This window comes from Eurosta solidaginis, chromosome 2, assembly GCF_040869045.1.
Source record: "Eurosta solidaginis isolate ZX-2024a chromosome 2, ASM4086904v1, whole genome shotgun sequence".
Lineage (NCBI taxonomy): Eukaryota > Metazoa > Arthropoda > Insecta > Diptera > Tephritidae > Eurosta > Eurosta solidaginis.
Genome location: NC_090320.1, coordinates 293,959,054 through 293,984,642, shown reverse-complemented (window position 1 = coordinate 293,984,642; position 25,589 = coordinate 293,959,054). Strand labels below are relative to the sequence as shown.

Genomic DNA, 25,589 nt, shown 5'->3' with positions numbered 1-25,589 from the left:
GGGATTAAATTGGTGATCACTACAAATAACGTCTTCGAATTTTTCAACTCACCTTGGTGACGTTTGCGCCCATTGATAACTCTCATGGCAATTACAATACCATTGCCCATTACAACAATAAGGATTCTGTATAAATGATAAACTCTTCTGCAGTCGCTTGCCAACACCACGTCGCATGCTGCCATAACGTTGTTCCATATCGCAGCGTGGACTATGCGGTCGACTCATTTCACCACCCATGCCGTGATGAACACGTCCACGCGTCGTCGCACCATGTATCGCACAGTGTTGCAGCTTGTGTAGGCTCGGCGCACGCCAACGATCACAGTAAGCATTATTGCGACTTAAATGCTCAAAATCAACTTGATTCAAACTGACACAACTACGGCTCATAAGCAAATCGGGTGCCGGATAATCACAGCCATTATAAATCGGTTCATGAAAGCCATGCAGCTTGCAATATTGCGGAAAGGGACGTAGGGTGGGTATAACACCATTGCCATGGTTTTTACTCAAACCAACCGAGCTCTGCTCTACGGTTGAGTAGGTCATGAAGAATATAATTATGCCACCAATTGCTGCAGCCGCAGAGCAGATAAAGTAGCCGGCGCGTCCAAAGTTTAACGAATAATCGTTGAGAAAAGTGGTGAGTGGAATACTTATGAGCACCGGTATGGATTCGACGCCTTTGATGAGACCTGGCAAATAGGTTTTATACTTCATTAGTTAACTAGTTAACTAAGCACATATCAAGACTAAATTCAACTCACCCCATGCTTTGGAGAACTGCTTCACTTTAATACGATCCAATGCTAGAACTTTAAAGGCATAACGAAATCCTCCAAAGCCAATGCCATACATCCAGCCGAGTATACAAAACCATCGATAACTCACGACGAAAGATAGGCTTAATATAGCAATGGCTACTAACGCAATAAATACCTGCAATCAAAGTAGGAAAAAGGGCGATTTATGACACACCTTTTGGAGCTCTCATACAAAACTTGTCTTACCTGAGATACTATTTGTGAGGTTATTAAAAAACTACCTATCCTAAAAGTCTTACGCAATATTGTACCGGCTATAAATACGCCTATTGTTGTGGAGACACCTAAAAAAGTTTGTAGCAATACCAAGTCTTCTATGTCGGGACCCTCTTTAGCGACGGTTAAAGTCTGTAAACATATAAAAATAGTTTTGATAAGTGAAATAATTGAAGTCGAATTTTTTTAAATAGCTCAGTGCAATAACTTAGAGAAGTAAAAGAAGCAAAGTTTAAAAAGTGTGAGAAGAATCCGCAATAACTAAGCGAACATGTGCGTTACCCATGGAAATGTCTTGTAGAGTCTGCTGTAGACCCCAATGTTGGGCGCCTTATATTTAGTGTTATAAAATACTGGATATTCACTCACGCCAATGAGAGAGCTTCAGCGACAAATCTGGACGAGTGCTTTCGGATTGTATTGAGGAAAATTTATCACTTGAAAGCGGTCCAAAAAGAGTCCTACCCAAGATAAATGTTTTCTTATCACCAGCAGATAAAAAACATGACTACACACTCTTAAACAGAGCGTGGTTTCAACTTTCATGGAACGTAAATTTTATTTCGGTAAGCTGTAATGCGGTTAGACTGAATGCACTTTGAACTTTTTATAATTTTCAAAAATAATATCATAAAGGCAAAACAGGATAGCTCTAGGATAAATTCCCATGTTATCTCCTGTGATAGCTCCAAGCGACTATCAGAATAGGCAGCAGTATCAACTAGCATGATCTACCATCTACCGATCTTCCTGCAGAGCAGGAATATTTCATTGAAGAAGAACAAATTGGACTCGCTGTGAACCACGGAAATGATGTGGGCGCCAGATCACAGCGGTATATCCAAAAATTACCCTTCGGACTTAGTGAAAAATAAGCTTTTGTAAGAGGATTGACGATTTGTTAGCGAAGTGATATAAACTTTCTATTTATTACAGTGCTTACCGAGGAGCTGCCAATTTTTTGTTATTATTAGTATTAGTAATCTAACTAGCTTTTATCGAAAATTTATCGATTTATTATTGTAAAGTTATCAATTATTTATTGGGAAGTAATTAATATATTACAGATTTAGTATCAGCTTTCGATGTATTATCGATTTACTATCTAAATTAACGATTATTTATGGGAAAGTTAACAATTTGTCATAAGAAGGTTATCGATTTATTATCGGTGTGTAAACCATTTGTTATCGGCTTGTTGTCGATTTGTTATCATAAAGTTATCGATGTACTATCATCTAGTATCGACATCTCACCAATTTGTTATCGACGATTCATCGGTCTATATTGAGACAGATGCTGATAAACGTTCAATACAATATCGATGACACATCGATTACAAACCGATAGGAAACCAAAAAGAGCCGATCGAAAAATGGGTGTGCTGATGTCCACAATAGAATATTGCATGCCTCCACTCATTTTAAAATATTTAATGCATTGATCTATTCTAGTGCTAAAATTAATAGCGAAGAACCCCACAAGATGTTTTTCAATCTCAGTGGTATGGGCATCGTTATGCATTATGCTCTACGAGACCTACCGAGTAACAGAAAGTGTCTCATAATAACTGTTAATAATTAATAATTATTGCCGTCTCTAAAATAATTTTTCACTTTCTCTCGGATAGCAATAAATCGCAAGGAAAAATTATAATTTCCAGCAAATAAAAATTTCTCTCGATACTAATGCGCTATGAATTTTTGGCGAACTCTTATTTGCTACTGTTTGGTTTTACATAAATTTCGTCAGTACACTTTTTCAGTATAACATTCATACATCTATGATAGTTTAATTTAGAGCTTACGATTTCTTCTCAAGCGCAAGCGAGAATTTCGAGACCCGAGAAATTGAGAACTCGGTGTCTTGCGAGATTTTCGTATCTCGAAATAATCGTAAATCTCGCGAACTTCTCGATATTAAATTTGGTCGCTGCATTGGCAGTATTCTATGGATTTCGTTCTATATAAAACAGCCAATGCCTCGATTAAATTGAAAATGTCGAGCAGCTCGTGAACTTTACGAGTATTTCAACGTTCGCGAGAAATCTCTTCTCGAACAAGTGTGAGAAATCGTAAGCTCTAATTACGTGCTAATCTTCCATGCGAGATGCTGAAACGTGCTAGTCTTCAATTGAAATGTATTTGTTTTCCATGGGACCGACGATTTAATAATTACTTAAAATGTTTTTTTTTTTTACCATTGAGATCATTGGTGTGTAAATACCCAACGAGGCCACAGCTGCTGATACTAGTAAAATTTTTACGTTTGTCGATTTGAACGGTGATATGTCGAGAAATAAATAACGTACACTTCTCTGTTCGGTAGTTACCAGAGACTTCGATTTCTTTTCGCGCATCTGAAATTTTATAAGAAATGTTAAAACTAAAAAATAATTGCGATTGTTCATTGGTACAAACCTTTTTTCTTTGATTTTTCAAATGTTGTATGGCGCGCCTCTGTGGATGATATAACGACGCAGGTCTATATAATAAGCCCATGAAGAAACTCACGGCTAGAAGACCAGCAACGATTTGCAGGCCCACACGCCAGCCAGCATTGCTGCAAAACAACAAAAGTTGATTGTTCTTTCTTTTGATATAGTTCGTTATAATATTTGTAAAATACTTACCCAACACCCTCGCGCAGTATCACAGAGAAAATCGATATGCCCACACCCTCGCCCGACATGGCGACCATTTCAACAAATTGCCTGCGGCGCTTAAAATAATTTCCTAACATTATTGTGGACGATTCGCGAACCATGGCCACAGCTATACCAAAAATAATACCTGAAGAGAACAAAAAAAAATTGTTAGTATTTTTTTTTAGCAATGAGCTCAACAAACACGCTAAAATTTTATAAATTTAACAGATCATGACAAAAGAGCTCAATAAATATTTATATTTTTCTGGAATATGTTTATTAAGGGATTACTCAATTAAATTTTGAAGAGAGGACAATACAAAAAAAATGCTTTTCCGGACGAATAGCCATTAAGTTTTTTTCATGCTCAGATAAAGTTCATACACTTACCATAACTAAAAAATATTTGTCCCAACTCCGTTGCGAAGGAGGTAAATAGTACGCTGAGCGGCAGTACTAAACCGCCCACCACTGCCATCACTCGTGTCGATTTCTTTCGACAAAATGTAATCACAAATGGTGCAAGTAACATAGAAATTGACCAATTCAAAGCACCGACCCATTCTGTAATGGCAAATATTATTAATATTAAAGGGATAGATAATAATGAGGCAACTCATTCAAACTCGCAAACTCCACGCCAAATCCTGTAAAGCGGTTTCTATGCTTACAAAGCATTTCTGAGTTTTAGGCCCAGTTTTTCTGTACAAGTTAAACTCAGTTTGTCAGTTAAACTACGCTTAAACTTATTCTGCAGTTTTTCAGTCTACTTTAAGTGATGTTTAAGCTGAGCTTAAGCGTAACTCTAGTTAACCTGATAGGTTTTTTGCGTTCGTTCGAAATGGCGTCGAATATACCCAACAAGCATTTGGGCTTGAGCACGATTATGGCTCATGTGGGTAACTAGACATACTTCTAAAATCTCAAGAACTGTTTCGAAACAGTGGCTACACTCGAAAATCATAACGTACTCAGCAAAAGAGGGAATTTTTATAAAGCAAAAAATGCTATTAAGTACATAAGTTGAAAAAATTTAATTAACAACTTGTGGTTCTCTAACTGAAATAAAGGTAAAAGTCCTTAATACAGTATTTTCACGAAAAAAAAAAAAAATATATATATATATAAAAACTTATTTTTAATTAATTATGCTTCATTACTGATATCAACCAGGTGTTTATGTCTCATAATAAACAGCTGTTGAATTTCGTGGTACCAAATTGGAGATTTTTTCAACTTCACCCCAACTCGATGTCCTACAACTAGAGAAACGCGTTGAATACTTTTTTGAGAGCTGTACATTTCTCAAAATCTCTCGAAATTTGCATAATAATTGGGAAATATTAATGACGTTCACTCGAACTCGTCAACTCGAAAACTCTTCATTTTACAAAATTTCTCAAAGCTTGGTAGTGATTGGAGAATGAAGTTGGATATCAACTCGAGAACTATCTGGTTTAAAAATAATTAAATAATGATATTGGATAACACCTCCAGAACTTGGGTAAACAAAATCCAGCTGTTGCCGTATCTACAAATTATCTAGATAAAAAAAACCAATGTTGCCGCACAAAAAAGCCAACCCCAAAAGCGGCCTTAAACTGTGGCTGAAATCCTACTAAGTAGTTTAACTGCAGTTTAAATTTGACTAGAGTTTAAGCAAACTTAGTTTAAGCTTAGCTTAACCAACTACTGAAAACCGGGCCTTAATCGCTTTAATATCTTACCAATGCCATTGGAATCACGCAGATGTTCGATAGCATAAAATAGCAGTAAACCGCTTGATAGCTGCAGTCCCGTGGTAAGTATATGAACCAAAAAGGCTATGCCGCATATAATCCAACCCCAGCCACCATCCGGATAGAAATACTAAAAGAACAATAAAAATTTCATCAGTCCTAATTTAAACGAAATAAGGCTAAGTTCAATAACAAAGCAAATTATCGTCACACATTTTTTTCCAAAAACATTCTAACTCATCACTCGCAGAATTTGAGTTCAAAATACTTTCATCTCATCTAAATACTAGCTAGCACGGAATCTGACTTCTTAAAATAAATAAATGTAAGCCGCGATAATGGCAGCCGCCGTGGTGTGATGGTAGCGTCCTCCGCCTACCACACCGAAGATCCTGGGTTCACGGCCCGGGAAAAGCAATATCAAAATTGTAGAAACATGATTTTTCAACAAGAGGACAATTTTTCAAAGCGGGGTCGCCCCTCGGCCTTGCCTTGTTATCGGCATAAAACGAATAGGTCCCGTCCCGCCAATTTTTAGTAAAAATTTAAAAGAGCATGACGCAAATTGGAAGACAAACTGGGCCTAAAATCTGTTCGGAGATTATCGCGCTTTACATAAAGTTTTTATTTTTTATTTTGTTAAGGCGCGATAACCTCCAAAGAGATTTCAGGCCGAGCTTATTTTTCAATTTGCTTCGTGCTCCTTTAAATTTTAGCGGGACGGCCCCTAATTGTTTAATACCGACTCCGAGCGGAATCTGCAAAGCAGATGAGTTTTCACTGAGAATCTTTTCTTGTTGGAAATACACTCGGAGTGCTTGCAAAACACTGCCGAGGGGCGACCCCGCTTTGAAAAATTGTGTTCTTGTTGAAAAAATTTTGATGTTGCTTTTGCCGGAGCGTTAAAGTTTCTTCGGCATGGTAAGCGGATCAGGCTACCATCTCACGGTGCGGCACTGAATAGGCCTAACTAAATTTAAATTTGCCTGTCTGAAATAGCCCAACTTTTCTATATATGGGTCTCCTGGATTGAGCGAACTAGCTAGCTTATGCTCCATTAATATTTGTAAGGCGGCTCCGAGTATACTTCCAACGTTTCTGAATGTATTAACTCTACAAAAAATGGAGAAGTTTAACAAAAAAAACCAGCTCACTTGGATACTTTTGCGGACATTGTGTTACCACATTCTCTGGCGAAGATAATGGCTTGGTATTATTTAGCAAATCGTAGCAACGTTAATGTTAGCGATATTGAATTGGTTATTTCCTCCGTAGGGTTGATTACGTCTCGGACGAATAATTTTAGCCACATTCTAGCAAAGGCTGGACAACTGAACATAAAGAGACTGATTTCACCACATTACCTCCATGGAGCTTATACAACTGGAGATGCCAAGCATATTAAGGCTCACCGTAAAACGTCATACAGAGCAGATCCATTTTTACACATGTGTCTAGAAAGGCCTCCCTACATGGCAAGATATGGTGTCAGCCCATCGGTTGCTGAGCTTACTCCAAGCCAATCAGAGAGGAAAGACCTACGGGATACCACAGCAGATAGCATCTCTAACATCGAAGACCTCCACCTGGAAGACGCCACAGTCATCAGGCAGCCTAAATTTCCGGCTGGCAGAATGAAAATTAAAGCTAGTCGAAAACGCAGACTTCGTCATAACGCATCTCTTTCTCACTCAACTCTAAGGGAAATATTCACCTTAAGATTTACGCTTAAAGTCCTTATGTAACTCTTGTGCAATTTCTGACTTACCTTCGATTCAAACTCGCCTCAGAACTTTTTGTTTTAATTCCCCTTAAAACTTGCCCTAAATTCAAGGCGAATCCATACAAGGAAATGGCAATGCGAACCAATTCGCCATGCAGAAGAATTTCAATTAAAATCAGCATCGATTTCGATTAACTGAGATATTGTTGTCAAATCGTATTCAGTACCAGGTGTTGTTATCCCAACAGCTGATTGCTTCTTCTTGATTATTTTTCATACAGCGCCTTGTACTTTAATATGTCAGTTAATCGAAATCAATTAAAATTTTCGTTTGACTTGACATTCTTCAGCATGACAATTTGGTTGAATTCGCTTTGCCACCACCTGGTATTGATGGAAAATAATCATGAAGACGCAATCAGCTGTTTCGATAACAGCACCTGCCCCCAGCGGGTCAGAGGTCAGAATTTACCCGCGGTAGGTATGCTTGTCGTAGGAGGCGACTAAAATACCAGATTCAAGTGGTTGTGTAGCGCAACCCTTTCAGACTGCCAGCGCAATATATAGCTTCTCCAAACCCAATTGTCAACCTCACCTAATGGTTCCCGAGATATTCGGACTTGGTACCGGAACGTACCGGATCTGCATCCGACAAAGGACCGTCAACATCGATAACACTCCCAAAGGCCTTCGAGGAGTGTCCTTATCGCTACAACAACAACAACACAACAACACCTGGTACTGAATTCGCCTTGCCTTAGTTCGGTAAATTTAAGAATAAATTAATATCGCTTGCCATTTTTGTAAATATCGATTTAAATCTCAATCAACGAACTCTTACTTACTTACTACTTAATTGGCGCTTAACCGTCTAAACGGTTATGGCTATCCAACAAGGCGCACCAGTCATTCCTTCGCTCCGCTAACCGGCGCCAATTGCTCACACCAAGCGAGTTTAAATCGTTTTCCACCTGGTCCTTCCAACGGAGTGGGGCCGCCCTCTACCTCTGCTTCCATAGGCGGGTTCCGATAGAAACACTTTCTTGGCCAGAGCAACATCTTTCATTCGAATAACATGGCCTAGCAAGAGCAGCCGCTGCGTTTTAATTCGCTGGACTATGTTGATGTCTGCGTATAGCTCGTGCAGCTCATCATTAAATCTTCTTCGGTACTCGCCATCGCCAACGCGTAGAGGTCCATAAATATTTCGAAGAACTTTTCTCTCGAACACTCCCAAAGCCGCTTCATCTGCTGTTGTCATGGTCCATGCTTCTGCCCCATATAGCAGGACGGGTGCGATAAGTGACTTGTAGAGTATGATTTTCGTTCGCCGAGAGAGGACTTTACTTTTCAATTGCCTACCTAGTCCAAAGTAGCATTTATTGGCAAGAGTGATTCTTCGCTGGATTTCAGTGCTGATGTTGTTGCTAGTGTTGATGCTGGTTCCCAAATAAACAAAGTCTTTTACTATTTCGAAATTATGGCTGCCAACAGTAGCGTGGTTGCCAAGGCGCGTATGCGCTGACTCTTTGCTCGATGACAGTAGGTACTTCGTTTTGTCCTCATTCACCATCAAACTCATCTTTACCGCATCTTTTTCCAGTTTGGAGTAAGCAGAACTAACTGCGCGGGTGTTTAGGCCGATGATATCAATGTCATCAGCATATGCCAGTAATTGCACGCTTTTATAGTATATTGTTCCAGTGCGGTTAAGTTCTGCAGCTAGTATAAATTTCTCCAGCATCAAATTAAAGAAATCGCACGATAGGGGTCACCCTTTCTGAAACCTCGTTTAGTTTCGAACGGCTCAGAGAGGTCCTTCCCAATTCTGACTGAGCTGATGGTGTTGCTCAACGTCATTTTGCACAGCCGTATAAGTTTTGCGGGGAAACCAAATTCAGACATAGCGGCATATAGGCAGCTCCTTTTCGTGCTGTCGAAGGCGGCTTTAAAGTCGACGAAGAGGTGATGTGTGTCGATTCTCTTTTCACGGGTTTTTTCCAAGATTTGGCGCATTGTGAAAATCTGGTCGATGGTAGATTTACCAGGTCTGAAGCCGCACTGATAAGGTCCAATCAGCCGGTTCACGGTGGGCTTCAATCTTTCGCAAAATACACTTGAAAGGACCTTATATGCGATATTAAGAAGGCTGATTCCACGATAGTTGGTGCATTTTGCAGTATCCCCCTTCTTGTGGATTTAGATTCCAACCCTCGGGCATGCTTTCGTCCGCCCATATTTTGCTAAGAAGCTGCTGCATGCGCCTTACCAACTCCTCGCCGCCGAACTTGAATAGCTCCGCAGGCAATCCATCAGCGCACACGGCCTTGTTGTTTTTCAATCTGGTTATTGCTATTCTAACTTCTTCATAATCGGGCGGGGGGACATATATTCCATCATCATCGATTGCGGGATCGGGTTCTTCATCTCTGCGCGGTAAATTGCTGCCTCCATTTAGGAGAGCAGAGAAGTATTCCCTCCATAATCTAAGCACTCTCTGGACATCAGTTACAAGGTCGCCGTTTTCATTCCTACAGGAGTTTGCCCCGGTCTTAAAACCTTCCGTCTGTCGCCGTATTTTTTGGTAGAATTTTCGGGCGTTATTCCTGGTGACTAGCAGCTCAAGCTCCTCGCACTCACGCCTTTCTGCTTCTGCTTTTTTCTTCCTGAAAAGGCGAAGTCTTTTACTATTTCGAAATTATGGCTGCCAACAGTAGCGTGGTTGCCAAGGCGCGTATGCGCTGACTCTTTGCTCGATGACAGCAGGCACTTCGTTTTGTCCTCATTCACCATCAATGTACTCGTTTTCCTCAAATTCTCTTTCTCTATAAAATTCTCCTTCGCATTTACCTGTAGGACGACGCCTGCGAATTTCTTTTAAAATTTACACCGAATAGCCTTTTGTATTCGCCTTGAAAATATGTTGCGTTTCCACACTAAAATTATGCAGTCGACATGGTTTTTGCATTCGCCTTAATATATGGCTACACCTGTGAATGTATCTAAACTCGTCTTGTCAATTCGAAATCACTATTAAATTCGCTACGGTGTGATTCGGGTTGGATTAAGCCAATTCATTCTTGTCTCATGCTTCTGCCTTCTCTTTCTCCTTTTTCAAATCCCACTTCTCCTTAAATAACCCACCTCCCCTTTTCCTACCCATTTTTTCCTGCTCCTTCCCATAACCCTGAGTTCCTCTTGTTCGGATTTGGTTTATGTTCACGCCCTGAGTTTATCTTTTCTTGTCACATTGCGCTGATTTCAAATCAGTAATGCAATCTTACCATTAACAATTTACGTGTATTTTCCCTACTCCGACCAAATACATTTGCACAGCAAAAAAACTTAACAAACATTGGTTCATTGGCCAGGAATGGCCCAACTAAGAAAAATCCCAAAAAAAATTAGGATAAGTTACCTGTCTAATCCCCGCCGTATCAACGCCAGTACGCCGCAAGGCAGGTATATTTCGATGTAACATATGAAATTCGCGGTCATGAAAGCCTGGAAATGCAGAATCCTCCTCATCTGTCAAATGTGTGCCATGCTCATAGCCTGCAATTGCACGAAAAAGCAGATACCAAAACAAAAACGCAAGCAAAATTTATTAACTCAAACAACAATTCATCATCATTGCTCAAAAACAAAAAAAAACTTACCAAAATAACAGCCATTGGGCACCAAAGGTTTATGGCTGTCATGCAGTAATGTAGAACGTGGAAATTGCTGTTGTTGCGCTTGATTTTGTTGTTGTTGTTGATGATGATGGCAGGTGTGTGCGCCAGTGCTAGCGCCGCCACCATAGAGGCAAGTGGGTGCTGTTGCAGGCGCCTGATTCTCATTGTAGGGATGACAGCAAGGCGTTGTTGTTTTTGCTGTAGGTGCATACTGACTCGGGTGCCAACTGTGAGTCCCACCTATACCCATAGCGCCACCATCGCCAGCAGCAGCAGCCGATAAATGGCGCGCACAATAGGAACGTTGTGGCGTATCAAGCAAGGCGGTTTTGGCTGCAGCTGAAGGCAATGTTGCATAGCTGCCATAGAGATCTAAATTTTGGAGAGCTGTAATGGAACGTGAATGCGAAAGCGCGCATTGTTGACGCTTTAGTGTGCCACCACCACCACCATGTGGGAGCTGAAATGAGCCATGATCGAGTGGATAATGTAGGCTTGCTTGCCTTAGGCAGCGATTTGAACCACAAAGTTGTTGGCGCGTGACTGTTTTCTTTGTAGCGGCTGAGGCCATGTTGGCGCTGCTACTGCCGCTAGGCGATTGAGACGCGTCTTTCTCTTCCTCCGCTTGACCCTGCGGCGCAGCTATCAAAGGCGGCAATGGTAAAGGACGCTGTTGTTGTTTTAGATGACGCTGTTGTTGAAACTGTTGGTAATCGTAGCTGCTGGCGTCGCGTAACAATTGTAATGCCTGTGTTGGTTGTGTTTTTGCAGCTGCTTGCTGTGCGTGTTGTGTTACAGCTGTGCGTTCAGTACTCGGTTGCAAACTGACACTCGAGCCTAAATTAGATAGACGCGGACACGAGACCCACCAAGTGATTGGTTGATTATTGAAACGACAGCGCTGGCATAAGTAACGCGACGCGGTTACAGCTGGTGTTACTATGGATTCCTTTTGTAATTGCTGTGCTACCTTTGTGAGTGATGATGGTTTGTAGGATACAAACGCTAAAGATCTGGGTTTGGGCGCTGTTGCTTTTGGGTTTTTTAGCGTAGCAGACGTGGGTGCAATCAATCTTTGTATCGCGCTCGCTTCTTTCGACGCTTTACTCGTACTACTGCTAGTCTTGGCTGCCTTTGCGCTTGTAAATGTGAGCGCGCAAGTAACGGTGCGTTCAGGATGTGAACAAATTTGATTATTCCTTCGTCACACAGCGCAACTCTGACAAAGCACTGGACTACGCGACTGACGGGGATGTACTAAACTCCAATATTGTCGTGGTTGATAATTATGTTTTCGCTGATAAGGATGTTGCGCACCACTTTCGTCTACGGCTGCTTCGTCTGTGTTAGCGTTAATATATGAGCAATGTATTTGCTGCTGTTGTTGTTGTTGTTCTGTATCGTTATGCTGCGTTAGTTGTGGACAACTGCCATACAATGCGGACGATGAATTCGATAATCGGCGATAACAATCGCCATTGGCCATGATATCGCTCGGACGGTGTTCGGTTATGTTGGTGCTACACGAGGCGCGGTCGCTGCAATTACAATCACATGAACAGTTAATTTTCATTTTATTTTGTAACGCGCGCGCTCACCAGCAATCAGCAGCAACACACAAAACCAATGAGCGCCAACACGCACGCTTGCAATAAATACTCAAATAAATAACGGTGTTTGCGTACGTGATTATTGCTTTGCGCGCTGCTTTACGCTACTTCTATCTTCCGATTTCTCCTTTTTTATTGTTATCGGGGGAGTTGCTGCAAAAAAAAATCGCACTTATAAGCGCATACGCGCTCAGCGCTCTCTAACGTCCCTCGTCTATATGTGACCCTTGCCCTTGTTATCTCACTCACGCGTGTAATGTTTAGCTGCGTTTTTTACAATTTTCGTTTCCATTGTTTACGTTGTTTTTGTTGTAAGGGGCTTTGGCAAAGGTAATAGCCAACATTAGGAGGTGTAAGCAAAAATGCATCAACTCCAGCATCAGCTGCAGCGGGCGCACCAGCGGCAAGCAAAATGGCAGTGGCAATGACACTGTTGCACATCATTTGGGAGCGATCAACAGCGCATTTGTTGTTGGCTAACGACAGCAGGCGGCACAGTGTAATGGCTGTAACGAAAAATGGTAAAGTGGATAAAAAATATTAAAGGCGAAAATTTAATTTAACGGCATCATAAACATTCTGTTACAAAATAGTTTAAAGCGCGTGATAAAAGTTACATTATTGTGTGATATTTGTTCGCCAGCTATGCATCATGGCAGATGGCATTTATGGTATGTGTGGTTGTGTATGTATGTAGGGTAAATGCTCGTAATATGGCATGCGCTTAATACCCCATGAAACTTTTTTTATTGCCATAATCATGTAAGCGTAAAAATGTTAATGATTTGCAAACTTTAATGCGATTTGGTTTTTTGTGGGTTATTTAAATTATTTAACATTTTAGGGCTTGCTATACGCTTGGCAGACTAAATATTAACTAGGTATGCAAAAACTGATGAGTATTCATTACAAAAAATTTAAGCGCTAATTATCGATGAACTTCAGTGAATTTGTGTAGAGTTCTGTTTATCAGAATGCTGCAATATGGAGTTTTCATGGAACAAAAAGCTTGTGTGAATACTTATTTCCTATCCCACAGCACTGTGAACTTTTTCGCGCTGTTTAATTGTTGGATTGACAGGTGGCGCAGATACTCATGGTGTTTTCTTTTCTAGAAAAAGTGTTACACTGGTTTTATCCTCACTTTTGAGGCGGGTTACTTGGCGCTTTGCAAAATGGCTGAGATTGTAGGTAATAGTATTATTTTTCCTTTTCAGATCGATATACTTCGTGATATTAATACACATACTTCTGAGAAAACCGAGAAAAGGTTACAGGGCAACGTTATTTTTAAAATAGAAAACGCCATCAATTTTGTGATGTCCTGCCGCAATGACCGCCAATAGCACTAGACTGTAACGAACTCATATTGTGCAAAGCATTAACTTCTAACACTGCAATCCAATGATTCATAGATTCTACTTACGACTGATAACTGTGCTTGGGTAGCGCGCGACATCTAGTAACAGAAAAGATTAGGTTACCCAAAGGTGCTGCGTGTAAGCTAAAGTTATAAGTATATCAGTTTATCTGACTCAAGAAATCAATGACAAAATCTGAGGTTATCCTGCTAATACTTCAACTCAATGGCGCCAATAACACTGAAAGCGAAAGATATCTTTGCAAATATGTGATCTCTTGGTGCAAAAATGAGAGAGACCAGCAAATGGTGTCATCTATCATAAAACTTCTCATTCTCTTCGCATAATGGGTCACGAGATTTTGAAAAGGTTCATTAGGCATACGTTTCCTGGATCCCAACCGCCCAAGTCACGTAATATGAACGCTGACACACTGACCTCGTAGCCAAGCGCCGTCAGCTGATTAACTGTAGGCTGCAAATTTTCTAAGAAAACCGCTAGCCTACCCACGACCCAGTCTTTCTGCATTTCAAATAACTGAGCCACTTTGAGCAGGTTTGAGGCTCGAAATGTTGCTGAGAAATTTAGCTTCGGTTTTCAATCGAGTCTATAGCCAGTAGATATTTCCAGAGTATTTTCGTCTAGTACCACGTAATCGCGTTACCTAGATTATTTACTACTACTATTTACTACTTCTACAGCCTTACTTGTTGTGTGTCAAATATACATCAGCTGCTCGAAATCACGTCCATTCTGACAGCACTAATAATCAACTCCCGTTGCTCGGCATCACAATTCATCTCGAGAACTGATTTAAAAATATATATATATTTAGAGTGGCCCTTATTTGTATGGAAAAAAAATTGTCAAATTTTTAAGGTCTTATACTATTTTCACACACACGTCTTATTGAAGAATAAAGGCAGTTTTCTACATTAAGGCGCTTATTGAACTCAATCAATAAGCGCAAAATTCGAATATATAATTATTTCATTAGTGACTAATCGAATGCCTAACGAAATCAAAAGCCCAATGCAACTTTGTTGGTAGCGTTCAGTTTCTTGGTTTTTGGTGCGTTCAGTGCTTAAAAATGTCATTTGTCAAAGTAAATGTCATTGTCTGTCATATAGCATTGTCATTTTATTCGCTTGACATTTCATCCTTCATACTAATCGAGCAACTACTTCTGTGTGAAAGCACACAATTTACGATTTCATTAGAAGGTGAAATGAGATCATTAAGTTTCTGTGTGAAAACAGTATTACCCCTGAAATGGTTATATATAAGGAGCAATAATTCCCACAAAATTTTGACTTAATTAACCAATGTAAACTCGTGCCACAAACATGTTGAAATAATGAACCAAGCCATTTACTACTCTTGGGTGCTGATATGAATGAAGGTGATTCAACAGACAGATATGTTTACATTTACAGAAATTAGATCCTCTGAACTTTTCATTTATTTAACAACAAATAATTCATGTACATATGTATAGGTAAAAAAATGTATAAAATAATTAACTTAAATCCTGCTGAAGCTTCATTGAAAGCGTTTGTTTTTGAAAATTTTGATACTTTTTTCTGTAATCCGACACAACTTGTATGATAAACGGTTTCTGATCTTCATCCGTGCTCAACTTGGAGTTATACTCCTCGATCAACCGTACCCTTCTCTCAGCTGTGCCATTTACAACCTCAATTTTTTTAGCAATTTTCGCCTCTATATACTCTTTATTCGACTCCCACCCGAAGGCTGATTGATTTAAAAAAGAGGCACTTATACCAAATCGATTAAAAAATAATTTTGTTGCTGGACAAGTCAACTGATGAAGTACTTTGCTTATAGCGTCTGTTACATCCGAACGTGTAATCATTACTCTTTTTGGTGGCCACATTTCTTCTTCCGGTTCAACTACATTATTTATGTTTGTTCGCATCTTCTCCTTCGTTTCAAAGTCAATTTCATCATCAAATAAGGAAAATGCCATTACTTCAGGACTTAGATACCAAAGATGATTAAGCCATTTACCTAAAACTGTACCCGATAATTCTTCATCTACATTTCTAAATTCATAAAAATCCATAATAAGCTTAAAGTCAGTCTGTGACGCTTTCGTAGAAAGTTGACATAAAAACCAATACTCCACATAAATTTTTACTATGAAGATGCAAAGGTCACGTAACGCTGAGGAAGTAGAAGCATTCATCTTAAATTCAGTTCTAAATAGATATATATTTTAAAGTATAAATGGCCTTGGACATCCACCGAACGTGATGCGTTGTTCCTGGGTATTTAAAGCTTATATTTTTCTTTAGAAATTCGCCCAAGAAAATCAAACAAAGTACAAAAAATTCTTCATAATCATTTCGAGTAAAATTGTGTAAAGATCTCAAAAACTCCACTATCGTGCATCTATCCACATTGAAAATATCAGATATTTGTTTTTCTTCAACTCCAGGTAAGAATTTGCTTTTGTCAATATTTGGCCAGACATCTTGAAATCTTTTAAACAATGGAACATTGGGACCAGACGATTTGGGAAGTTTACACTCAAAAGCTGCTCTTAACAATATTTCACTTATATGATGTCTACAGGGCAGGTAAAGAAGTTGTCTTTCTAGAAGGCCTTCTAGAAGAACGCACGCTCCATTCAGTGCACCAGTGTTGGTCGCAGTTGTGTCGAAACAACAAGCTTTTACAGAATTATCCAAACCCCATTCAGATAAGCCGTGAAAGATAGCTTCTGTTTGCATTTTCCCAGTACCATTTTCAAGAGACGGCACATATAGAATTTGTTCTATATACCCGTTAGTTATAATAATCGGAATTATATCAACTATTTCACGACCCATCAATCCAAGTAAAAGCTTTCCATCCCAGTGAACTACTGCCGCATTCAGATCAATGCTATTGAATATCTTTTTTATTTCTTCAGCTTTTTTCTTTCGAAGTGCCCGCCGGCAGCTTTGAAGGGATGTTCTATTTAACACCAAAGTATTCAAATCATGGCCCAACGCATCAGCAATATCGGAAATTAAGTGCATTGCTTCTCGATCACTTATTTTACACTTTTCTAGGGCACAAATCACACGTTCATTGATTACCTGCTTTCTGCCGCGTCTTCCTTGCGGAACATATTCCTCAATTTTTCTATCTAAGGGTTTCCTGACAAAAATGGTCGCCTCACAAACTTAGATTCCTTCTCTTTTTACATCACGGACTTTTTGTCTGGAACCTTGAAAGAAAATTTTTGGATATTCCTCCATTCGCCATATAACAGTTTCAATTTTGGAATACAATTATATTCAATTTGAGTGGGTATTCTTGCTTTTTCCTAAAACACCAAAGCGTCTCGTATCGCTAACCTCGCACTGTCTTGCAATTTAGATTTTACAACTCTTAAGTTAAAAAATAATACTTTCAGTACTTGTCTTTTTGATGGTAATTTGCTACCAATAATTTGGGAAGAAAATGTTCCAATAAACAATATCTCCGAATCTTTGCGCAAATTTCTTCGTGAAGATTTAACAAAAGTCATTTTATCTTTCAACGCGCGCACTTTAAGTCTCACAACAACGCGTACCCAGCCATAGTGTACAAGTACAAGTGTGTTGACCTCTTTCTGACAGGCACTCGCTTAGTGAGCATAATGGGAAAATCTGGGTTGCCATTGTTGTTTCGGTTGAAACGGTCAATTAGGGTTCTGTGCAGAGACGTAAAAGATTGAAACAGGGTTTATGTAGTCACAAAAGTGTTGCTCCTGTTCCACAGCATTTTAATTTTATATCATGGCGAAAAGTGTTCAGTTCAGAGTTATTGATTTTCATTAAAAGTTTGTTTATTACGGAGGGTTACTCCTTTAAGTGTAAAAAGCAGAGAAAATGTAGAGTTTTTTTCAAGTTATTGTGAAAAACTTTTTAATTTGAATTTCTGTACCCAAGTTCACAATATTTGTGTAACACAAGAATCTGGAGGTCAATTCCTTAACTATGAAAGACTGAAAAATGTACACTTATTGAAAACTCATAACACACTAAAAACAAAATTTTCATTTTTCAGAAAAAATAAATAAAAAACGGCCTAATGTCAAAAAACCCTATCGAAATACAAACTGGCTTGTTTGTTTTTAATGAACTACGTTGTATTTTCCTTGCATTTCGTTAGTTTTTTTTAAATATAGTTTACACACTTACACCAGTACTAAAACCTTATTGGCTCCCTCGACAAAAAATATAAAAGAAAATACATAGAAAATAAAGTAGTGTTATATAGGAGTCTGATTTGTTTGCACTTACAGTACCATTTTATTTACAGGAGGCTTTCACAGCTAAAAAACTAAGGCAGATTTACACAGACGCTTTGGTTGTGTTGCATTCATTAATTCATTGTCGGGCGAAGTATCGAAAAATTTACATAAATGCTTTGGTTGCGTGCCTACGCTTCGACAACGCCATACGAAAAACAATGAAACGCCGTACGTTATCTTTGCTTTGAAACGACCAAAGCGTTTATATAATTTTGCCCTTATGCATTTGTGTAAACAGCCTTAGAAGTGAAGAAATTCCATGTTACACGTGTGGCGCCTTATATTTCCGCATCCGCATTGTTGCAGGCTACAAATCTTGTAGTATTCTTATTTCCGCCGAAATATATGCAACTATTTCATCTATAAATACTACAAAGTTTTATTAAACTATCAAATGCAACTCAGCTTGAAGTACTCTTACGTACCAAAAATGCAACTCTAGACCTGAGATTTGCACAGGTGCGCGAGGCTGTTTGTAGTTTTGACGTTTATCGCTTAGTTGACACACTTGTATAGGTACACTATGTACCCAGCAACGACTGAAAGTTAATTTCTTATAAACAGATCAGCGTTTGTTTTGCATGCAGTGTTACCATTTTGGTAGAAATCTGCCAATATTGGTAAAAAGAATTGTAATTTTGTGGAAAGATCAGATATTTCCATTTGGTAGATTTTTGTAATTTTACAAAAAGAATATTACAATAAGTTTATACGACACGGATTAAAAAAAAAAGCTGTTTTCATGACTTAACCCATTAATGCCCGGCATCAAATCTGCCGGCAGGAATACCTTTTTACACAGTAAATTAAGTTTGGGTTAAGTAATAAATTAAACACAAAAAAATATATTTTTTTCCAATTTCCAACAAATGGGTGTTCCAACAATGGGTTCAGAGGCATTTTAAATCTGAAACTGATTAATTCACTTACGGCCACCGTGGTGTGATGGTAGCGTGCTCCGCCTATCACACCGTATGCCCTGGGTTCAACTCCCGGGCAAAGCAACATCAAAATTTTAGAAATAAGATTTTTCAATTAGAAGAAAATTTTTCTAAGCGGGGTCGCCCCTCGGCAGTGTCTGGCAAGCGCTCCGATTGTATTTCTGCCATGAAAAGCTCTCAGTGAAAACTCATCTGCCTTGCAGATGCCGTTCGGAGTCGGCATAAAAACATGTAGGTCCCGTCCGGCCAATTTGTAGGGAAAAATCAAGAGGAGCACGACGCAAATTGGAAGAGAAGCTCGGCCTTAGATCTCTTCGGAGGCTATCGCGCCTTACATTTATTTATTTTTTTTATTAATTCACTTGCGTTCTAAGCAGTTTATGTCATAGTTGTAGCAACATTATATGTCTTCGAAGTTTAAAACGCAGTTTTCGATATTTGAAGAGGTGTACTCGTATGGGTACAATGGGCGTTAATAGGTTAACTGATATATAGATACGGCTAGTTTTTTTTCCAAATTTTAAAGTTTTTTTTTTTACATGAATGGTAGATCTTTTTTATTTACAGGCACCCTTGTTTGCATGCACAACAGCGAAACGATTGCGTGACTAGCCAAAGCAGCAATTACTAGAAGTGATGCTGCCAATGCTTGAACTTCGGGCCTTTTGTGGCACGGGTTAGAGTTGTTCAATCGCGTGGAAATTTTTACGGAGATCTTGTCTTATCATATACAACCATCTCAGGGGGTAAGACCTAGACATTTCCGAATTCGCAAAATAAGGGCCACTCTAATATATATAAATATTTTATACTATAACTGGGAGCCCCGGCAGACGTTTTTCTGCCCTAAATTTGGCCTATATGCATAAATTTTAATAAGCTTTTTCCATCTAACTCTACCCTCCCCCTCTTCACTTTTTCACTCCTCCCTCCGTCTTTTTCGCTTCATCTGTCTCCATCTTCGTCCCTTTCTATCTCTTTCTCAGTCTCCTCCCTCTCTCTTTTCTCTTCTTTAAAGTTCTTCTCATTCTTCTCCATCCCTTATTGCCTGTCCCAGAGGGTGGTATGTATTTTGTTCTAGTCCCAGTCCCAGTCCTACTCCGAGTATCAGTCCCAGTCCGTATCCGGTCTACTTCCCGAAAAAAGGGTCGTAAATACTAATATAGACAAATTTATATACCAAATTTCAGGCAAATCGCATAGGACGTATGTAAATAGGTATGTGGGTATTATTAATTCATGTCCTTATTTCGGCTTCGCATGCATATTTATCAGTTTTGCCAGGTTGATGCGACTAAATCGAATATCACAATGAAAATTACTTTAGATCTCTCAGCAACGGCTTTCATTTGATATCTATATTACCCACACATTCTAGGGGTACCCGGGTCCATCTTTTGGCCTATATCTCTAGACCCTGTATGTCAATCACAACCAAAGGTATGTAATAACCACCGCGTGAGGTATACGCAACTGTGAAAGCTTGAACACAATCGACCGACGCATCTCTTCAAACACCGGCGCCCAACTAACACACATTTTAGCCTTTATTTTTATATATATAGATTTTTATTTTTCACACTTCACTATAATATTAAAACGAAATACAGATATTCGTTGGTTTTGAAATTCGGCTTAAAAATTGCACATGGAACAACTAAAGACTCTCCTGAAATAAAAAAAATGTTAGTACCTTTAAGCCGCGGGCCTCCTCAGAAACCCCGGGCCCGGGGGTAATCCACCCATTCCCCTCCCACCGTCTCGACGGGCCTGGTGATGTGCTATACTTGATATCATTCGCTATAATATTTTTTATTGATAAGCACGTTGTTTAATTAAACACCAACCAATTACACGGAAGTATATCCACACCACCTGAAAATATGAGTGCCGGTGCGTATACGTAACATTTTATTAATACATATACACATTTAAAAAAAATTGCAATAAAATAATATTGCGACTATTAACTGAGATATAACCTATCCTATATTTCTAGTAAGATCAAACTACACACGGGGTGTAAAACAAATTCAAAATCGGTTCAGTAGTTTAGGAGTCCATTCCGGACAAACATAGTGACACGTGATTTTTATATATAAAGATTTTGTTCAATTTCTATGCTTCTGTAATTTATCTGTAATACGTAACTATATTTATTCTGATTAATTGTTAAATTTGTAGACTAATAAATAAATAAATATGTAAATAAATAATACGTAGCTGACTGTCAATTCCTCTTTGGGACACTACGCGGATGATGACCTTCAACGCCAGGTCAAACACAACAGAAATTATTCGGCATCACTGGCCATTGCTTGAGACTCAACGCCGAAAATCCGAGTTAATAACCACATTAGCTATCGAGAAGCTACAGATGCAGACGGAAAAGAAGCCGATGCCTTCGACGACCAAAATTGCTGCTAAAGCGAGAGAGCGTGTACAAGTACAGAAGAAAGAGTTATAAGAGTTGGCTTCAACGACGAAGTTAAGGCAAATTTATTTTTACCTTTTCCAGCGAAATCTCGAGTAGATTAGGAGATAGCTGCTTTTTCTTTTGGGGTGATCGTATATTAAGATATTGTGAAGATTCTGGTAAGGGCCGACTCAAGCGCTTGACTCTAATTTAAGGTGGAAGACTCGAAGGTGGATTCGGCCAGACTGAACCTCGTACACAAGACTGAGTTTCACTTTATAGACTGATCTGCGGGCTGAGGCGAAGCACTACCTAATGACACAGCGGTAGGCACTTAGGTACACACATAGAAATGAAGGAACTTTGTCATATAACTGAAGAGCGACGAGCTGCACTTACTTAATTAGACGACGTGTGAAATAGCCTAGGTGTTTGCAGCCAGCATTCATCGAAAAGCGAAAGATCATCCGATGCCGGCAAAGGAGCGACACCACGCTAGAAGCGGACCAACAGTAGATGAAGGCGGAGCTGACTTGTAAGCTCCGTGGTCTCTAATCTATAGATTTAAACAGCAGCAAACGGAAAATCGTTCGTAGCGAGAGGAAAACGTGGAGCATTTGACGAAGTGACAAACACTAAGGCAGATGCAATCAGATCTGCAGAAGGACGAGTGCTTAGTTGCAAAATTTAAGGGATCGCCAGCACTAGCTGACGCCTCATCGAAGCCTGAAACATTAGGGAAGTAAAAGTTTTTCTAATCCTTACTTTTTACCGTATGGTAACATTACGCAAGGAACGTAGGAAGGCATAAGGTAATCACTAGACCGTAAATTTAGTATATTTTCCCAAATTATGGTCGAAAATTGCATACAAAGAATTCGTTTACTCCTTCAAATACAATTAACATATGCAAGCTCACAAATTGACTTTCCGCCGAAAAAAGGGAATGTAAATATGATTACAGTCTATCAAAAGCTAATTGCCTGCCTTCCGTTTAAGAAGCGTTGCGCATGCCATAGTCTTCCTCTTACCCCTGCTGCAACATAATTTGCTCATCAACATCAGCATTCAATCAATCGTCGTTGAATTTGTGTCAAGCAAATGCAATCACACAAAGTAATTTACTCACACACACACGTACCCATACACTCATACTCAGTCACGGCTAAATAAACACATACACCATTGTAAATTTATATTAATAAACATAAACAATATTCCAACTACTCATTCCCTCTCCCCCTCCCCCTCCCCTCCTTTGATTCATTCGTTTAGTTATGCCCGCTGAGCCGACGAATCATTGCCAAATCGAGCAAATAAACTAACGGTACGCCGCTTCATCGAAGATTATTTTGCCGCTCGCCTATTTTGCCGGCCGCCTTCAATCACACTCATCTATCGATCGTTTGCTGTAACATTCTGGCTGGCTATAAGCAGCAACACATTACCAAAAACACCCACTCGCTTGCACGCACACATACATACACGACTATTCTGATTTTCGCATTTGCCAAGCAATTTACTTAGTCTCATAAATATGCCAACTTTCTTTCCGCATTCTCTACTTATAATCCTTGAGCTATTTTGGATGCTGTAAATGCAATTTTGCCATCAACGAATGCTTTGGAACGCTTTCGTTGCCGGCGTATAAACACTTCAGATTGCTGCCTGCTGCCTTGTGCTCTGCTCTTTCCACACAGCTCGGACTGCAAGCGCAACACTCGAAAATACTACAATATTGTATATTGTATATGTATATTGGATATTGAATTTGTGCATATCAGGGTATATAAGCATTAGAGTGGACCCTTTTATTAAATATTCGATTTTTCACGTCACGCCCCATCCTATAGTTGGCCTAAAATATTACATATACATTTTGGTCCGTCCCGATTTTTAACGGCTAAAGGGTGTCGCACAGAGGTCAAAGTCAAGTCTTCTCTATGGAGACTCCAAAAATCAAAACAATTTTTCTAATACACAAAATAGATAATATTTTAGTAGTTGATATCATATACCATTTTTGATCCGGATTGGAACCAGTTATGGGGCGCTCCATAAGGGTTTAACATTCATATTTCAATATATTGAATCTTCATAACCTACAATCAGAGAAAATTGCCGTTCTAAAATCCAGCACCGCCGTACTCAATTCAAGCGTTTCATGTTCTTACGTTCTTGAAAAACGAACGTCCTGTTCTTAAAACAACAGCATTGTTCTTGAACTAACACCATTTTCTTGAAAAGAGAACCGCTGATTTTAAAATATGAAGAAATGTTCTATTAATGAGAACGATGTTCTTAAATTAAGTTCAAGAAAAAAGAAACGGTACAATTCGTGTGCACCACAATGTTAAATACGACATTTGGCACAACCTATCAAACAGTTGTAGTAGCCCAACGGCTATGATGTTGCGGTTGCGATCGTGTGGCGCGAGTTCGATCACCGTCAAACTCCGAAGTTTTTTAAAGCAATTTTTAATTTCTATTTTTTTTAATTCTTATTTTTCGTTCAGTTCCATTCACATATGCGAAGGTAGTTCTCAAACCTGTTATGAAATGTTTTCAGTATACATATATTCAGATTGCATCAATAAAAAGAAGAATTTTTCAATAAGAGAAATACATGAAAAAATGCATATTATGCGATTTTTTCATATTTTGGATTATAATAATAGTTTTTTTTATTATTAATATTTTTTATTAAGGGCAAAAAATTTATTATTAATAAAAAAGATAAATAAATGGGTACTAGGTGTAAAAACTACTCGATGAACAAACTCTAGTCATGCACTTTTCAGGACCGGCTTGCCCTTTGACCTGGAAATGCGTATGAGTCGTCAAATCAACGTGAGTCTTTAGGTCATTTAACGAGGCCTGCTACACAATTAGAAATATATTTTTCATTAAAAATGTTACAGAACACAAATATAATAAACTATTTTTTTTACGATCCCTGAGGGTTACAATGACGAAAAAAATATATGTTAGTCGCCTTAATGTCCACTCTTGCTCACAGAAAGTGCGCGAGGAGAAAATTGCTGCAACACTCAAAAAAGCTTTCTTGAATAAAACACGCTTCTCTGAATTAATTAAGTAAAGTTTTCAGTACCAAATGTTTTATTAACAATATAATATTTTCATTATTGAAGAATCGTTTGAATTAACGCAATACGGCCCATCAAAATTAACGACAAAGCCAGTTGTTGTGCACATTGTGAATGGCTTACAAAGATTGATCTTTTTTTTACCAGAGTACGATTTTCTTTGGTAATATTTATTGATACTTTTTTTGTGTCGTATTTATGTACCGTCTACAATTAATATGAGCTGATTAGTTTCAATATTGAATAATTTTTTTGCAGTTTCGCTTGTCTCCGATATATTGCATCCGAAATAATGCGGTGAAATATCTTTTTTCAAAGCTTAATTAGCTTTAGAAAAATATTCTGAAACTTGTTGGTGATGAGATAAGCCAAAAATACCAGATATTGTTTGGTTTGAGTTCCCGGTCTTTAGTTTTAACAAAAATATAAATAAAGCTTGGGTTACAGAATGTGTGCTTGCATTTCGCGCAAAGAGCTTATGTTTGATATACTTTCCCAAGAAAACCCAGTCAAAGCTTTTACTTGCTCCTTGGACATATCCAGTTCGTTCACTCTACAGAATAACGACAATTTTGATTTCTTTGACGTTGCATTAAGGAATAACATTAGTTCTGTTTTTTTTTATTTCACTGGTATAAGAAACAATCCACAGTTGCACCAAATCTTCTTCATAAAAATAATTTCCAATTAAATGTTTCGGGCAACACGGATCCCTTTTGGTATAAATAATTGTCTTTTAATAAATAATTTTATTCGTGTTTGTAATCGTATTAACGTAGTACCAGTGGTTTTTTGACATATTATGCAATATTTATGAGTAGATGCAACCCGTTGACAGGGGATTTCAAAATAATTATCATTACTTTGGTGTTTATATTCCATTTCACTGACACTACTGGTTTCAAAATCTTCAATACTCACATTGTTTTCTTCCGTGCTTGAACAATATTCAACAGCTGGTGTACATTTGGCATTAGAGACTGTTTTATTCAAATATGGCAGAAGTCGACATATGC

At 38.7% G+C, this 25,589-nt stretch overlaps 1 protein-coding gene across 2 annotated transcripts in view; it reads right to left on the bottom strand.

Moving 5' to 3' along the window:
- LOC137241228 (uncharacterized) overlaps positions 1–25,589 on the bottom strand; it is a 98,480-nt gene that overhangs the window by 6,336 nt on the left and 66,555 nt on the right. The window contains exons 2-12 of one of the 2 annotated variants that reach the window (XM_067768594.1): positions 12,428–12,945; positions 10,812–12,367; positions 10,571–10,707; positions 5,418–5,559; positions 4,081–4,254; positions 3,676–3,835; positions 3,464–3,605; positions 3,244–3,402; positions 1,014–1,175; positions 771–942; positions 53–698 (exon numbers count right to left, since the gene is read on the bottom strand). In XM_067768594.1, coding sequence (XP_067624695.1) covers positions 53–698; positions 771–942; positions 1,014–1,175; positions 3,244–3,402; positions 3,464–3,605; positions 3,676–3,835; positions 4,081–4,254; positions 5,418–5,559; positions 10,571–10,707; positions 10,812–11,400 — 2,483 coding nt within the window. In that variant the 5' untranslated portion in view covers positions 11,401–12,367; positions 12,428–12,945. Of the gene's footprint in view, positions 1–52; positions 699–770; positions 943–1,013; positions 1,176–3,243; positions 3,403–3,463; positions 3,606–3,675; positions 3,836–4,080; positions 4,255–5,417; positions 5,560–10,570; positions 10,708–10,811; positions 12,946–25,589 lie in introns of both variants that reach the window. The other variant, XM_067768593.1, reaches the window with a different exon arrangement.